Below are 17,487 nucleotides of genomic sequence, written 5' to 3'. Positions count from 1 at the left end.
CTCAAGCACAGATATAACGAAGTCGAAATGGCTCGTGAGTACAGTTTGTCAGTCTCCTGGTGTTTGGGGTGGTTATTCAAAAGCGTGGTATAATGCCCTCGTATCTGTGGTCTCTTGAGGCTAGTTTGAAGCCACATAACTGTTTGTTGCAGTGTGAGAATTATATTCTTAGACCTGAAATTTCTTGCCGCTTGCACCGTATCCCTCCCGCCCCATCACAACTTCATACGCGCGCCCACAGATGTGATTCTTTTGCTGCGTTCAAGGCGTCTCAAAGGCTCCGTCCTTCTGACTAACGTAATAACAACGCATGTAGTTACATGACCTTGTTAACTAAAACAAAAACTGGGGAAGAAACTTACACATGCATGCTTGAGTTTGCAAATACCACAGCGGGAAAATAATTCTCGCTACCGAACCGTGTTTTTTGTATCGTTTGGCCGTAATGGTGGTAACTCCGACAATACTGAAGTCACGATAGTGTGCTTCGATGCTACCATGATATTAAGAAATAACGGAAAAATCAAATTACAGTAAGTTTTAAAACTTTATACCAGCAGTTTAGAAAAATACCTCATGCCTGGTGGAAGTTTAAAACAGGCTATTTCTTGTTTTCAGTTGGCCTATTTATACGTTATATGCTAAAGAAAACAATTTATTGCACTAGGAAAGTGTGAGTATACTTTACATCTGAGCACATTTTTTTCACAGCAGTTGTGTTGTCAAAGCATTCTGCAAATATAATTAAATTATGCCTGGGGGATAAAGTTTTCTGTGCTCCGATCCAAACGTTGTGAAATAGTAATAAACACGTTAGCCCGCGTGCTGGGAGAACATTTACGTTCTCACGTACTCGTCTTCTGCCATCCCAGCATGCACCGCGAGGTCTGCAGTACAATTATTCACAAAGAAAAAAAAGGCTTGAGGAGCAACAACAACAGGGTGGGAGCAGAAGCACAGATCTCGTTTACAGCTCCAACGTTTCACGAACCCGTGTGCTGACAACAAGGTAAAGTTTCACTCTGACTTGCTATTGAAATTAAATAAATCTGCGCTTTGCTTTCTGAAATGACACTGCGTGTAGACAACGTTTAAGAGGCAATTTGCTATCAGCTGGGTTTTCTTAGCCGGCTAACGCTAGCCATCAGTATTGAACACCGTTAGCATTACAGTGAAAATATGTGTTATTACACGAGCAGATAAAGAACATGTTATACCATCGGTATTACTTAATAATAGGCACCGTATTAATTTAAAATCACAGTTGTTATAGATTTATGTCAAATATTCAACGAAAAACCTATTTCTGGTGTTTGTTTACGTTGTTACCTGTGCTTTAAAGACAGTTTTGAGTTTATATACACTAACGAAATGCTAAAGAAATCTAGATAACTTAATAACATATCATATCTCATATACTGAAAGTGACTTCGTAGCATCGTGCTTCAAATGTAGTGATTTTATTGTGTTTTTCTGACGTGGAGCAAACTATACGTAGAAAATAAAAAGTGTTACGACACCACAGGTCTCGCTCCTCGAGTTCTTCCGTTACCATGTAAACACAAAGGGCCACGTGACCAGGCACATGGAGTTCACTTTAACTTTGTTTGCCTTTAATAAAAAGTTGTACCAATGAAATTGCCTTAGCTTTCTCGCTTATCATTAAGGTCTGAGTTTTGTTTCAAGTATTTGCCTTTAAAAATACACGTAGCGTTAAAATATAGCACGTGTAGGATTATCAGTATATAACAAAACCTTGCTGTGCTCAAGTTTTAAAGACATGGGTTTAGGTGGTTTAGAAAAGGTTTATCAATGTAAATATCTTATTACACTGTTAAATTAAAAAAAACAGACTAAACTAAAACATTTAGATGAGTCTAACATTTTCATTTTTTTAATCACGTAAGTGATATAATAATATTTTTTGCTTTAAATACAGAGTATTTAAAAACAGAGTAAATCTAGAATCTAATTAAGTTATAAGTGTTTAAATGTACTTTTAAATATACTAGAATATCATAATAAAATTAAGGCTATGGGGGTGGGTTAACATTTGTTGGCGGGGGATGGCTTCACTCTTTGTTATGCAGTGGGGGTGTGGAAACAGAGGGTGTGAACCCACAGAGGTGGGGGAGAAGCTAAACAGACAAAGCATCCAAGAGGTGGGCAGAAACTTGCCTTTGAGTCACTAAAGTAAACAAACAGGCACAGTAAAGTGTAAGGTAACTAGAAGCTATAGGAGATATATGAAAAAAATGAAAGAAATGTATTACCACTACACTATTACTAACCTATTAGAGTTTCATAAAATGTAAAAGAGTGACAGGCTGTTGCCTCTTGGCGTATTTTGCGTTTCATCACTTGTGTTTCTTCACAGTATCATGTCATGGCCCTAAGGAGCTGAGAGTGGGAAGTGCTGTTCACCTGAAGGGAGCTCACAAAGCTTGAGAGTTGCTAGAGAAGAGTTGGCGGGGCCTGGGCAGAGGGTAGAGCTCAGCGGGAGCCAATGCAGCAGCAGCATCGACCGCCAGAGCTGGTGGGAGGAAGCCTTCCCGTGTTCGTGTTCCCCAATGAGCTCGTCTTCTATGCCGATGATCAGTCGTCTCACAAACAGGTGCTCACGCTCTACAATCCCTATGAGTTCGCCCTCAAGTTTAAAGGTCAGTGAGCAGATCGAAACAACATCTCTGTGTTTACGTATAATTGTTATGTTCATTTTTCATCTCCAATCACATGGCTACGTCGTGTATTGTTTTCTTCGTTGTCAGTGCTGTGCACAGCGCCAAACAAGTACACCGTGGTGGATGCAACTGGAGCCGTCAAGCCTCAGTGTTGCGTTGATATGTGAGTTAGTTCACGCTTTGGTGAACCTAAACTAGCAGATTGATTAATTTATTGCTATCTGTACAGCTAACTTTCTGCATCCACGCAGAGTAATCCGACACCGAGATGTGCGCGCGTGCCATTATGGGGTCTACGACAAGTTCCGGCTGCAGGTGTCAGAGCAGAGTCAGCGGAAAGCTCTGGGCCGCAAAGAGGTGACGGCCACTCTCCGTCCCTCTGCCTCACAGGACCCGCCTAGCCCCCGGCCCCAAGATGAGGAACGCCGAATTGCTGACAGCGAGTTTTTTGAACAGACTGCATTCCAGACAGGTAGGAAAAAGAGGGGAAATCGCTGCTGTGTGAAACTGCCTCTAGATGGAGCCAAATTATCACAAAATTCAATTGGTGAGCATTTCAAACGATATCGCTTATTCTAATTTTATTATTGTTCTTCCAACCCTGTGTTGCTTTGTTTTAAATAATATTCTTAATTATACCCACATTAATTTAGTGCCACATAATCTGCTGTATATTGCTATTGGGTCCCCCTTCAGACTTAAATGGAAGCAGTTTAAGTTAGTTTGGTAAATTACCAGGCTTTTTCTGAGTTACACAAGTGATTGCACTCAATCTAAGTGTGTTTATTTGTGTGTATGTGACACTTGCAGAGAGCCGTCCTGTTGCTGGAGGACCCAGTCTGTTGACAGTACTGCTTGGGCTGGTGTGTATGGCCGCCCTGATGCTCCCGACACTTGGGGAGCAAGAATCTACTGTGCCTGTCTACCTCCACTTAAGTGTTAACAAGAAACTTGTAGCTGCTTATGTTCTCGGTGAGTAAAAACAGAAGGAAGTTGCATGTTCCATTCTGAAGTGAGAACCAGGCTGTTTGTTTTGACAAAGCGTGTGATGAAATTTATAATACCCGGTGTTATTTCTTGTCATATTTTAGGGCTTCTTACAATGGTCATTCTACGCACATGAAGTGCCGTGAGCCGAAAGGAGGGAAGAAAAGAAACAGAAACATGAAGAGAATGTTCTCCCACCAGAGGCACTACTACGAGTAAAAAAAAAGTAGAGCTGACAGCAGGGGAACAGGGGTACTTATTCGATTACCTCATCCTCTGAAAAATACATTTTAGCATACTTGTTTTCAAATCTACACATTTGTGTTAATACATACACGGAACTAAAGTGACGTAAATGGGAAGAGCTGTCGTGTGTAAGGTCAGAGTGAGGGGAGCTGTCCCTGAGATAAAGGGCCTGTGAAGAAGCGTGAGGCCATTTGCTGTTGTTTGGCCTCACATATTGTCTGTAACTCTGTTGCCATTATGTGAAAGAAAGTGGTCATTTCAGTGTGAAGGAATCAACATGCAAACGCGGTACTTGTATATAAAGCCATTAAAGTTTTGTTACCTGTTACCATTATTAAATTGATGTTTTTTTAAAGCTTTTTAGAGTAGACTGAAGACTAAATGCCGTTCCTTGCATGTGTGGATACTTTGTATGAGTGGGCTTTAAGTTTGTTAGCAGTAAGATACTTCTACCTGTCACCAAAGGAGGGATCTCCTCTTGAAAGAAGAATGGTTCGCTTGCCATGCTTTATCAAATGTTTAATAAAGTCTCAATACAGCTGTAGTGTGTCATGTTCAAAGATAGATTCTGTTTTATTTTTTACACATTACATGTTGTGTCAGGAAAGCACACGGCACAGAACAGGACAATAAAGCTCCTGTTAGCTTTGCAATGATGGTGCCTGAAAATAATCCAGCGGTCTCCCTCGGGGAAGGGGTGTCATCTCAAAGCAACATGATGTGCAGCTGCTTGGGAACCAGTTGCCTCTAAAGCTGTAAATAAGGCAGAGAAATAACACTGAAGAAATTATACAGAGAGGGACGTGACACTCAAGAGAATGCTGAACTGAAATCTGTGGAAGCATTTTCCAGCAGCGAAGATGGAGGATACGCATGCACAGGGTTGTCTGATGGCATGCAAGACATTATGCACACATTGTTCTATGAAGTATTAAGATATTAATAAAAGTAAAGTACTATGAAATTACATAAATATTAACAAAACACAGCTAAATACAACCAGGAGTGAGAACGGTGTAAAGGACTATTATAAAGTTGGTGCATCCAGTAACCTACGTTTTTTTCTAGTACAGTCATTTCTCCACAGTCATCATCCCCACGTGGACACATGTTAACAGCACAAATACTTATTTCAACTTGTGTTTTTAATCACATTTAAGGAAGAATATTTTAAGCCACCCAAAGCGTCTGTGAATATTTCAGCTTGGACACCACTATCTAAAGTGTCCCGACAAAAACGAAAAGAACAAAAATGAACTATGATTGACTGATTATTGAGGGACTGTCTTGAAAACAAAGTTCAGTGACTCAAACTTGATCCACCAAAGCAAAAGTTTCAGGTGTAATTAGGGAGCATGCAAACTTTCACTGTTACATCGACAGTTTTAATGAGCAGCACCTGTGCAAAGTTTGCTGTGTGTGTACATCTCTCTGATTCCTGTCAGGATGGCCTGGACCATGTGATCTCTGATGGAGCGTTACACAATGGCCTGGCTTTATGTTGCTGTGTGAGTGGCAGGGATTCAATTCAAAGTGGCCTTTCTAACATCAGTGGAAAGTTTATTCAAAATCTGAGATGCAGTGATCAGAAGGACTCTGAGAACTCTCACCACTTCCTGCAGAGCCAGCAGCGTGGAGCCCTGTGTTTTATAATTTTTACTTCAAGCCATTCAAACAAAACTGAGATACTGAAACATAGTTTAACTGGTACAAACTCCTTCTCAAAACTGACTCACTGAAACTTCAAGTATATCTGGGCTTGAAACATAACGTAATAAACATAATTTGAAAGAAAATCTGCAAATTACTACAGGATATGGATGGACCTTGGATATTTTGTTTCAGCTTCTTATTCATCAAAATTTTGCAGTTTGAACTCCCAAAACCTTCGAAGAGAAACAAAACAGATTTCATCTCAGCATTTATGCTTCCCTTTAAAAAGCCTGGAGGGGAATCCCAGCATGTATCCTGTAAACAACACAGCACAATCATAATGCCTCAAATAATAAATAGATTAATTACTAGGAAATTACCTGTTGCCATTTTTTCTTAGTTAATAATTTTCAGAGAGTTCGATCTTATTCTAATAAACAAACATTTACATATAATAATAACAATATATTAATAATGATACTATTATCACAACTGCAGATATTGACTTTAGATTGTGCACATTGTTACCATGTGGTACAACAAGCATCAGCATGAAAAAAACTGAAGTGCATTAAAATAAAATGAGAGATCCCATCCTGCAGAGGTCAGGCTCCTGCTGTCCTTTTCTCTGCCCACACTCACGCAGGCTCTGCCCCCTCTAGCCTGCAGATGTCACTGTTGAGGCATTTTGAGCTCAATTTTGATAAATGTCCCTGCAACTATTAGGCTACATAATTATAGGTTGGCTAAAAACAGTTGGGCAATGTTTTTGGCAAACTTTGGGCCCCTTACTACCAACTAACTATCGTTACAACTATGAACTCCTTTGTATACCAAAGTATTCTAGAGTCAATCTGTCTGACAGGTAAAGCTTGGCTGAAAGTGGGTCATGCACCAGGAAAATGATCCTAAGTATAGCAGCAGTGAGACTTGCACTACATCCCCAAAAGTATTCACTCACCCATCCAAATCACTGAATTGTGAGTGAATTCAGGGTTCCAATCACTTCCATGGACATTTCCATGACTGTTCCACAGTCAACTGTTAGTGGTATAAGTGGAAGCAACTGGGAACAACAGCAACAGTAGAATCACAGAGTGGCGTCAGTGGATGCTGAGGCACACAGCCTCCTCGTCCAACATCAGTGTCCTCAAAAACGCGAAGCACTTTGAACTGTTTTGAAAAGTGCTATATAAATAGTTTATTTTTAAATGTGCTTCTGGGAGAATGGTAAAACATTTCCATAAACTCAGTCCTAAAGAGTTGAAGCTGTTATCACTATATCATTAAATCCTATGGATTAAGAATCAGATGTCACTCAAGTTCATATGTGAAGGTAGACGAGTGAATACTTTTAGCAATATTGTTTACTTCTAGAAGAACTGGTAACACTGTCGTGCTCCTTGATGCATCCGCATTTAATTTGTATGTTTTGGTTTATGAAGTACTAAAACTGAGAAAAATCAATAATTGACTCCAAAAAAAAAAAAAAAAAAAAAAAAAAAAAAAAGTAGTAAAAATAAATGCACGAAATGTCCTATAAAAATACTGGTACCATAATTGATGAAATGTGAAACTTGCTATTCAGATTAAACTTCTCCATTTCCATATAATGTTTGTTTTCCTATATTTATCGTTTCCCATTTTCCCCATGCATTATTTTTATATGGATTTTTAAATATATCCAGTGCATTTGATTGGATATTTCTTTAATTCATTCCTTATTTTTTTCTGGATTTTTGGCAGTCATAAACTGAGAAAAACCCCACAAACTCCAATTTCCGTTGGACTAATATTTCGGGAATTTATTTTTATTTTGGTAGTTTTGGTCTTCCAAATACGAGCGCTAATACAGAAGAAAACACTGATACAAAAGCATAATGAAATAATTTATTTACTCCTGATGTCCGCTACAATAGCAGTCACAAAAGACGAGCAGATTACAGCCTCTATTACAGACATACAGTATAGCATATCATTTGCTAAGTTCATGCCCTGAACACTTCATAAAATGAGCAGAAGAGGGAAAAAAAAAAAAAAAAAAAAAAAACGCATCGTGAAGGGAACAAAAACAAAGCAGAAACCCCCAACATTTTCCTATTTGTATTTAAAAAAAAAAAAAACAAAAAAAAAAAAACAAACCCATTCAGTAAGTGAACTGCAACCACACTTGTTTAAATTAAAAGGGCACACTTCCATAAAATGATTTACAATCACTTCCTTTTTGTACCGGTACATAAACATTTAAGGTTACAGAGCCACAGAGGGGTTCGGAAGTATCGAGTTATACGGATGGATATGAACACTGGGGTCAGGACAAATGAAACCAAATTTAGGTGCAAATATCACAGTGCAGGCTTTAACCTCTACATATTGTAGTCAGACTTTTTTCTTCTTCAAATTTAGTTGTTTCCTGCTTAAGACTCACACAGGCTGAAACACTACAGGACCAAGCATCCTGTGCAATATGTGTTGGAGAAAAAAAAAGAAAAAAGTGTAACCACAGCAGAAAGAGCAGTCTCTTTACTCACAATGTGATGGTGCTGTTTTTTTGCCTCGTGTTCCAGCAGTCACTTGATTTGGTGTAAATGACAGCACAGATGGCTTACTGCAGATAGAACGAATCCAATTTTATAACAAATGTGTTGTCCATAAATAAGAACACTTTGCCAGAAGGAACAAGGGGAAAAAAGAAGTCAGATTTTCATACTTTTATCCACAAAAATCATCCTGGTAAGAACACAGGAACTTTTAGTGTTGAGACTACCAGGAATGATCATGATTTACCACTTGCTCAGAATTACCAATTAAAGTAGCAGCAAATCATTTTTTTGGAGCTGAAGGGGAGGGAAGAAAAAAAAAAAAAATGCAAACACCACAGTTCACAGCCTATACCATAAAAATATTTAGAATATCTGCTCAGGCAGCAGGAAAACAATAAGTTAAATCTTTTCTTACAAAATCTGCAGACTGTGCACACACCAAGGCCAGTGGGCCAGACATTTTCCAGCACAAAAACAGGGAAATGCACACATCCAAGTAGTCTTTATATGTCCAGTGCTCAATGTCTCTCTCTCTGGTGAGGGGAACTGGCAGGACAGATTTATACAACAGCCACTTATTAGTATCCCTACGAAGGCTGGCACCATCCAAGATCAATTAGCAGCTGGTGCGCGCAGCGACTTCCCTCAGTCCTAGTTTTACTAGGATTACCTCTTACACAAATACATCCATGGCTGTAGTCTCCTTAAAATCGAGACCCTCCATAAAAGATAGCCATAAAAACAGCCAGTCAGAAGAAAGTGTGGGGGAAAACTCCACTTGAAGGAAATGTAGTTGGCGATGTGAAGGGTCTGAAAAGGAAACCAGTTCCCTGGAGAGAAGTCTTTTCCACTCTCTCCCCCCCCCCATAGTCTTAGATATCCCATGCTCATTTGGGAGACAAATCCTGGAGAGAAGCAAAGGGTGAGTTGCTGGACGAGGAAGGAGAGACTCCCTCCATTTTGCCTGGCGAGTCGGTGGAGGAGCCCACGCTGCTGAGGCTTCCATCCAGTAAATCTGGAGAGTGACTGAGAGGGAAGAAAAAGGTAGTCTTCAGAAAAGTTTGCATAACTAATTCACCCTGAATGAATGCACTGCTCAAAATCTCAAATGTCAGCACTCACACTGACTCAACTTTGAGACAGAATCGCCCCAGAATCAATATACTTCGATTTCTATGGAAGTAAATAGTTCTTAAATAAAACTGTAAAACTGCTGCCAGTGAGGTGACTGACATTTGATTCCGATCAGAATCAACAAGGCTCAATAAAATCCCCTATTAATTACTCAAATCCTCTTCATGTAGGGGTTTCCTTGTTTTTCCATTTACGAGATGGTGACTAGTAATCAAGCTTGGCTTTTACAGCCAGTGTGTCTGCCTACTTGCCTCAGCACTCAAAAGCTCATCCTTATCTAAGCAGCTTCTTATTTGTTGATGGGCCTGAGAGTTACTTACCAGGAGCTGAGATCTGACAGGTTGGAGACATCCGAGGACAGCATGGTGGTGGTGCCCTGGAAGAGCCTCTTGGGTTGACTCTCCGTTTCCATCTCACCTGCAGAGTAAAAGGCGTCCAACATTTAGAAATTGACACATGAGCTGTGCGACTATTCACAAAAGAGCCAGGCAGATGAACAGGCAAAGTTTACACTTGGTGAACTTTTACCTAGTCACATCCATACTGATTAACAGCACGTTCAATCTGCAGCGTGGCAGTGTTTTGTCAACAGAGGACCACAAAGTACACATGCACACACCAACACACCCAAAATCAAAACAAATGTCATGTTTAATGATTAAGGATTCAAATGTGAACCTCTCAGAATTTGCATATTGCAATAGGTTTACTCTACTTTACCCGTCTGTGTGTATACACAGGCACACATTTACTGGCTACAATGGCAGCAGCAACAACCAGCCTGAGCCGGTTGTGACACTCGTTACCCTCTCATATAATGTTATTTCAGTTCAAAACAATGAGGTTAGAATGATTTAATATTCTCACACTGCTTTACTCCATTTAGAAATAACATGCAGTCAGTTTGTTGACTGAAGAGCAGGTTCATTTCAGATGACTCAGACTGAGACTGAGTTGAGACTGCTCGTCAGACATGTAACCAAACAGAGTTGTGTGGCATTAACTCGGTTTGATCGTGGCTCAAGAGTTGAGAGTTCGTCTTGTAATCGGAAGGTTGCCGGTTTGAGCCCTGGCTTGGACAGTCTCGGTCGTTGTGTCCTTGGGCAAGACACTTCACCCGTTGCCTACTGGTGGTGGTCAGAGGGCCCGGTGGCGCCAGTGTCCGGCAGCCTCGCCTCTGTCAGTGCGCCCCAGGGTGGCTGTGGCTACAATGTAGCTTGCCATCACCAGTGTGTGAATGTGTGTGTGAATGGGTGGATGACTGGATATGTAAAGCGCTTTGGGGTCCTTAGGGACTAGTAAGGCGCTATATAAATACAGGCCATTTACCATTTACCATTTAACATTTAGTGTCCAGATCACAAGTCAAATGTTTTTCTTCCAAGAATCTTTATTTCCATGAACCATTATAGATACTGTTTAACCACAGATATGGCACAAGCACAACATCATCAAGTCTGTTTGAAAAATATTTTGAATCTCATGTAGAACATCGGCTGGCATGTCTAGCCCTATTGGGCTGTTCGCTATAACGAGATACATCAGACGAAACATCTATCGTTTCATGTTACGCTATTGTTTGTTTTGTGGTATCGCAAAATAAACTGTTGACAGCCAAGTTTTTTCATTGTTTTGATGGTAACTGTAGAATTTCTTGAAGTTCTCTCTTTCTCTTATATTTAATATAACCACACTACAGATGGACAAGTGGCTGTTTTTAAGCGTTGTCATTAGCAACAACAACAACAACAACAACGGTAAAATCATTGCGTGGCTCCGCCGTCCGCTTGTTTATTTCCCCACATAAACCTTTCATAATTAAGTTGAAGATCCTGTTCAGATTTTTCAAAATAAACTGAATCACACAAAAGAGCCGTCAGGTACTAAAAAATAAACCTTAGAACAGGCGTTTCCCTGCTGCACGCCGTGTAATAAATACTCAATGAAAATTGCGGCCGTGCCTCGACTCCAGGTACACCGCGCTCAGCTGAAAACACTTTAACCAAGCCGAGTTGCCCGAGATTCACAGAATTTACAGAAAATGTAAAAATGTATTTAGTTGTCAGGAGGATGATAAATGTCTCATATCGGGATATGAGATTTTGGTCATATCGCACAGCCCTACCAGCCTAACAAGCATTTCCTGCACCACAGCGCTTAATAAATTAACTTCATCAATATAAAGACCACCGAAGACTCATTTCCACAACATTTGTCCTGTAGTCTAAGAACAGTGATGATTAACAGAAATATGCATGTCATACCATTTAAAATGTATTAAATTCTTAGATGTCCGACATTTCTTTACAAATATATTCTTCATTAGAATCAAAGCTTCAAGGCCGACATGTTGAACAGATGGCTTCTGACTACAGTCGTGCTGATGGACGATAACATCAGAGCTCACCAATCAAGACGACTTTCACCTCATTTCCCCTTTGATGCATTAAATTAAATATTATCCGATTCAAGTTTTAAGTTGCATGTTCACATCCACATCCCTCCCATAACCAACACTTTCGAAACATATGTCCGAGGGCACACAGGTTCATGCCCAGACTTTCAAATTGATCATCATTATATGACAGAAGACTAACAGGATACTTCTGACTGCATGATGGTTTAGAAACTGGAACTTAATGAGCCCACTCACCAGTTTTTTGCTTTTTGGGGAATTTTTTGGCACATTGTGCTTTATAAAGGGTGGATAGTGCTGCCATAATGGAGGGACTATAGATCAAATCATCCAACCCTAGTTCCAACCATAAAAGAAATCTACATCATGATCAGAAAACCTTTTTAACCCTTCGCTGTGACCTTTCAGAGTAATCTCACGTAGACTGAATGGTGTGGAAGGTCACAGCCTATTGAGTTAAAACCAGTTTCTGGTTATGATGTAGATTTCCTAAATAAGTCTAAATCAGGCATTAATCACTGGATGTGAGCACCAGTCTCTCAAGTCAAAACAGATGAACACCTTGGCCATGATTAACTCCTCCCTCAGCAAGGTGTTGTAAAATAAAGTGGCCCCTGATCCCACAGCGAGAACAATGTGCAGAGGTTACACCAGACAAGTCAGAGGACTGACGCCTAAACCCTAAAAACATAAAGTAAAATATGCTTAAGGTAGCTAAAGTTTGTTTTAGGACGCCACCAGCAAACTGATGCGATTATAGCTCATCTCTTTTGAGTGGGAGGTCAATCTCATAATCTCCGTGTAAACACAGAGGGTCAGAGGTTACAAATGCCAGGATGTACATGCACTCAAATCGGCTTCCAAAACAGAGAGCAGAGGTAGGTCTGATTGCAACACACTCAGAGGGAGTGTGCCTGTTTGCTGCTGCGTTAATGTGCAAAGCCTCCCTTACACAGAGCATTGAAAGCATGTCTAAAGCACGACTCACCTTTGCGTTTTATTGGACCGAGTATGCTGGCTCTGATGCAGTTGATCGGACTTTGACTCCGTCGACTGAACAAGACAGAAAACAGGAACAATTAAAATCAATACATTTGGAAATACAGCAACAAACTGTGGGCATGAGCTGAAGTTGCAAACATAATTGTGCAAAGTTTGTAACTGACAGATTTTAACTCTTTAACTTTAAGCTGTGACAGCTCAAAAGAATTTGTACTCACCCAAATCGCCGTGTTGGGCTGGGTATTGGGCTGGGAGTGAGACCATTGCTGCTCACCAGAATTTGTAGTGAAGGAGAGAAACACTGCTGCTTGTAGGAGGGGGAGAGCAGAAAACATAGATAACGCATTAGATAAATCTGCAACTGATAACATTCAAGTGGTGAAAAATTACTGCTTAATCGTCACCAACTTCAGACTGCTCCAAATACTCAGTTTTAGATGGTTTTACATGGTCACCGCAGGAGGGGGGACAAATGAAGGAAGAGGAGCAAGAATTGTTCGTTTCAGACCACGGAGACATTAAAGTGTAGTGCTAATATAAAAATCTGAATTGTTTTGTGGAGCTGGAAAAAAAGCCGAATGAATCTCTTAAGAGAAAATGTTGCATCTTGGAGCTGCAGCAAACTAGAAGCCTTTTTTCACTAGTACCTAATTTGGCTCGACTTTGGTTGGTTTCCACTACAAGCCGGTAACACCTGATGTGCATGAGGATGTTAAAGCAATGCAGCCCAAAGTCCCGTGAAGTCATGTGTATGAGACATGAACACCACAGCATGTTGAGGCGATGGTATATCTGCCGCTCGGTCTACAGCTTTTTGCCAGACTCTGGGATCACGCTCGTTGCTGGGTTTAAAAGAGGGACGTTTTGATTTTCACGAAGGAGACCCTCTCATGACTCATCAAGTGATGCCACTGACTAGCCAATCTGTGAATGCAGTCTGCTGGCGTCACATTTCCAGATCGCATCGGCTCTTTTTACCAGGCACTACCGCATAATGGAAAACCTACAAACGGAGTTGAGCTGTGCTGAGCCAAACAGGTACTAGTGGAAAAAGGCTAAAGGCCTAAGAAGCTCCTGCTTCACTGCAGCCAACTGTTCCCTGTAGGCTGCACATAATTAAATTATTAGTCAACTGGGTTATAGTAAGTAACTAGATCTAGTTAATGAAACTATAATGCGATAACTGTGACTCTAACCACAGTTAATGTCAGATGTACCTTTTTTCCTATTCCTCTTGTTGGGGACGGGGCTGGAGACACAGGCACAAAGTCGATTCGCTTTGGAGATGAAGATACAGGCTTTTCCAAATCATTGTCACTCTAAAAAACATTAAAGATTTCACAGTTCACCGTGTGTTTACAGCATCCTTTAGTCCAATAGTAACATCACTGCAAGTGTGGGAGTATTATACTACCAACTCAGCCTGACCTTTAGAGACTGGTGGCCCTGTTAACTCCCAGTTATTTCAGCGTTACTCTAGCATGTTTCTACTTGTCCTCTCTATAGTAACAAAGAGAGACCAAGAAAGGCCAGGGGCCAAAACATGCAAAACTGCCCGTCAGCAGAACATAATCAGCAACATATATGGGACAGAGTTTTTACCAGACTAAGGCTTTCCTCCCAAGAATGGCTCATCTGCATAGCAGCTTGAACTTCCCTGAGTGCACAACAACAATCAGAACATGGAGTCATCAGCCTGTCACCAACAACACAGCAGATCTCCTCATTCAAACACTGTGTATAAATGGATAGCTTACCGTTCATGTGCAGTTTCTCTGTTCATCACGTCTATGCCCTCTTCCTGCAAGAGAACAAAAGAGACCCAAAGGTTTAAAAAATAAATAAATAAATTTAAAAAAAAAAAATCACATTAGCTACCATCACATCATTTTAACTTTTCTGAGTTATGTTCTTTAAAGTGGACCCATTACATTTTCCCCCTGGATAAAAATGATATGTACTCTTATTAAAATATTATTAAATATGGCAGAGAGAGAGAAAGACATCTTTTTTTGATGGGGGTCAAGAAGAAGCGCTTCAGTTCACAGTACAAGATTAACAAGCCCATTTCAGGCTCAGTCTTATCTCAGATGCTACAACTGAACCACTCCCCACCACCAACATCCATGTGTTTTCTTATGGAAATCAAGACTTGCTCTGCAGGAGTGTGATACTAAGAGTTGATTGGCTTGTTAAGATCAAGGACCCTGTGAATGCCTAAAGAGGTTGCTCTTGCATGTCTCTTACTACAGCCGACGTAGACATTGGTCTGAAGAGCTCAACTTCCACAGGAATTACTTTTACTGCAACCACCTCAATTCCTTACTTGTTTAATTTGATGAAGTCTGGTACTCGGGACCCGAATGGGCGATGAAGGAACCTGTAAGAGGAGGACATGGCTGATAATGAGTAAACACTCATTACAGTAACTCAGGCATCTCAATCAAGTTAGAATATGTTTATGAACCACTATACCATGTTGGGCCTGTTCACAACTGTAGTGCTATTTCTCCGGCACCGTAGGACCTCCTTCTGGAACACCTGGGAGTTATCACTGCAAAGACGAATTATGAACGCCTTTAACCATCATGTCAATGCAAATGAACTTATTTCAATGTGTGAATAAGGAAAGAGTTTTAACTTTGCAGTAAATTAAAGTCAGATTGCCCTACCTTAATCCATTTATCATGGGTGCACTGTTGGATCTTCTCAGGTGTCCATCACTTGGAAGTATGGAAGCTGGGATTTCCAGATCCAGTTCCATCTTTTCTTGTGGCATGACTCCTGAGCTGTTCATTTCGCTAAACAACGCTTCACCACCACCCCTCACCGATTCAGCAACTTAAAATGGCGAACCGACTCAGTAAAGTTACATTACTGATCTTCAACCTGTGCAAACTTTACATGTTCTTGAAGCAATATGAGTAAACAGGCAGTTGAGCTCACCTAAGACAAGCCAACACAGTGTAGGTAACTCTCGGCAATCTGCAAGGCCCCGTGCCCAGGGTGACTCCGGTGCTGAAGCAAACTAACGCTGTATATGTACCATAACGGCGTCCAGTCCACAAAGCAGCCGTGTGTTCACCGAAGCTGCCCCTCATCAACCCTGTCTGTAACCGGTCACCAACTTTCCTGATGGATTGTTAGAGAGCCATGGCTATACACACCGCACAATGCCTACTAACAGTTGGTCTGCTGGTGCAAGGCAGCAGTTTGTGACGAGTGGATCCAAACTACCGCTGCATGTTAGCGCCTTAAATGAGCTAGCCGTAGTTAAACTAGCCAAATGGTCGCTCTGTCCACCAACTGAACGCTCGTCTTTCAGTCTACTACAAACGACATTAAAATAGCAGAGCTACATGTAGTGATGCTGATCAGCATACCCCGTAGCTAACACCGCACAGCTAGCTAATGGAAGCCAGTTGGCTCAGCGACAACAAGAGTCCAGCTACCTAGCCCGATAAGCTAACTAGCTAAGTTAACCACAATGCCATTTTCAGAAAGAGAGAGGCCGGGTCACCGTCTCACTTCACGTTTTGTCCATCAGCCCGACAGCTACAACTGCACGCAAGACGAATTAATCCGTGTCAGCTTGAAATATTGTCCACAGACTATCAAAAAAAGAAACGCTTCTGCTGGGCACCGCCAAGAATGAACCAGATCCCCCAGATGATCACACAAGAGCGAAAAGCTAGCAGCGAAGTTCACGCCCCTTTTTTTTAGCATTAGCAGGCCTGTCCAATAAAAGCGCTCCATTAGCCGGCGTGCTCAGGCGGAAAGTATTATGCTCCATCCGTGCGTTTGTTCCCCTCCAATTTCCATACATGCAAACGGTTTCACGGCAAGCCCCGGTATTCACCAGTTCCACAAAGAAATCAAAATTTACTCTGGCACACAAAGACGGCTAACGACGCGATAGTTTGTTAGAGACAGCTATGTTTGTCTTATTCCGGATATTGTTTATATCCTTCCTTGCGATCAAAAAAGATTAATTGAAAAAGAAAGGCATACAATTTATGAAGTATAGTCTCAATGTTTTCTGTAAGGACACTTTTTTTCAGATCTATAAAATAATTATGGCTAAAAGATTTCAGTAAGGTTTTACGGCAGTAAAATTTTACTGGAAAACAAACACCTCAACAGGTCTTGAGACAACGACAAGAGGCCCTGTACAGGATGGACTGGCCTTACTGTTTTCACGGGTTGCTTACTACCTGCAGATAACCATGTTTATTATGGTGCCAGTTTTGTGGTCATAAATGAAGTGAAGCTTGCAGTGAGGAGGCGAACTAGGCAGAGAAAAGTGGTTAATTTAAGGCTGGGTCTTGATAAGCATCATGAAACACAGCTGGTTATGGTTAAGATTAGTCTCAGTTTGAGGTAAGAGGAAACACACAGTTTCCATTAGACTTGACACATGAAATTGGAATATAATCTAGTGCCTAGAGTTAAACATCCAGTCAGTATGAAAACAAATGTGAGCGGTGCATCTGCAAACATGAGTGGCTTTTCATCAACAGCACAAATTAAAAACCACAGTAATTATTAATTAGTGGTTGGCACTCTTGCCTCAGAGCAAGAAGGTTGCTGGTTAGCTGGAGCCTTCCTGTGTAGGCTTCCCCCCACAGTCTAAAGACACCGAGGTGTAATGTCCAGGGGGGTTATGACCCCCCCCCCCCCCCCCCAATAATCAGACCCAACCAATATAACCCCCTCAATAAAATTATGAATTATCTTGCATAAATAGGCTGTTGATTTTCTTTACTCATTTCAGGTATTACCAGCAAAATAGTTGCATGTTTAATGATCTGGGAATTTACCCAGA

At 40.9% G+C, this 17,487-nt stretch overlaps 2 protein-coding genes and 1 non-coding gene across 3 annotated transcripts; 1 reads left to right on the top strand and 2 right to left on the bottom strand.

Moving 5' to 3' along the window:
• Positions 1-44: 44 nt before the first annotated feature.
• On the top strand, positions 45-4,474 carry mospd1 (motile sperm domain containing 1). The gene is made up of 6 exons (XM_085288634.1): positions 45-1,009; positions 2,378-2,660; positions 2,769-2,844; positions 2,933-3,153; positions 3,492-3,653; positions 3,773-4,474. Exons 2-6 carry the CDS (start codon positions 2,507-2,509, stop codon positions 3,802-3,804), a joined length of 645 nt encoding a protein of 214 aa, XP_085144760.1. The 5' UTR covers positions 45-1,009; positions 2,378-2,506; the 3' UTR covers positions 3,805-4,474.
• A 3,209-nt stretch (positions 4,475-7,683) lies between these two features.
• On the bottom strand, positions 7,684-16,646 carry pabir2 (PABIR family member 2). The gene is made up of 11 exons (XM_085288594.1): positions 15,609-16,646; positions 15,335-15,503; positions 15,138-15,216; positions 14,989-15,042; positions 14,420-14,463; positions 14,265-14,319; positions 13,880-13,981; positions 12,881-12,966; positions 12,649-12,713; positions 9,565-9,661; positions 7,684-9,136 (listed from the first exon to the last, which is right to left on the bottom strand). The coding sequence occupies exons 2-11, from the start codon at positions 15,457-15,459 to the stop codon at positions 8,998-9,000; spliced, it is 846 nt and encodes a 281-aa protein (XP_085144720.1). The 5' UTR covers positions 15,460-15,503; positions 15,609-16,646; the 3' UTR covers positions 7,684-8,997.
• Positions 14,055-14,211, bottom strand: LOC146581937 (small nucleolar RNA U109). The gene has a single exon (XR_014888943.1). It is a non-coding gene; the product is annotated as a small nucleolar RNA U109 (small nucleolar RNA).
• Positions 16,647-17,487: the final 841 nt, after the last annotated feature.

Source organism: Mchenga conophoros, linkage group LG2 (assembly GCF_057382185.1).
Source record: "Mchenga conophoros isolate Kocher_MC1m ecotype Shallow Benthic linkage group LG2, M_conophoros_male_GT1.1, whole genome shotgun sequence".
Lineage (NCBI taxonomy): Eukaryota > Metazoa > Chordata > Actinopteri > Cichliformes > Cichlidae > Mchenga > Mchenga conophoros.
The sequence above is the reverse complement of the archived record's forward strand: the minus strand, read 5'-3'. Positions and strand labels throughout refer to the sequence as shown.

What these genes read in the sequence shown, in the direction of transcription:
- mospd1 (XM_085288634.1), top strand. Translation starts at nt 2,507, where the DNA reads ATGCAGCAGCAGCATCGACCGCCAGAGCTGGTGGGAGGAAGCCTTCCC. An exon ending in GTTCGCCCTCAAGTTTAAAG is followed by an intron (nt 2,661 to 2,768) that starts GTCAGTGAGCAG and finishes CTTCGTTGTCAG; the next exon opens with TGCTGTGCACAGCGCCAAAC. An exon ending in CCTCAGTGTTGCGTTGATAT is followed by an intron (nt 2,845 to 2,932) that starts GTGAGTTAGTTC and finishes GCATCCACGCAG; the next exon opens with AGTAATCCGACACCGAGATG.
- pabir2 (XM_085288594.1), bottom strand. Translation starts at nt 15,459, where the DNA reads ATGAACAGCTCAGGAGTCATGCCACAAGAAAAGATGGAACTGGATCTG. An exon ending in TTGTGAACAGGCCCAACATG is followed by an intron (nt 15,043 to 15,137) that starts GTATAGTGGTTC and finishes CTCCTCTTACAG; the next exon opens with GTTCCTTCATCGCCCATTCG. An exon ending in CTGTCAGATCTCAGCTCCTG is followed by an intron (nt 9,137 to 9,564) that starts GTAAGTAACTCT and finishes CTTCCCTCTCAG; the next exon opens with TCACTCTCCAGATTTACTGG.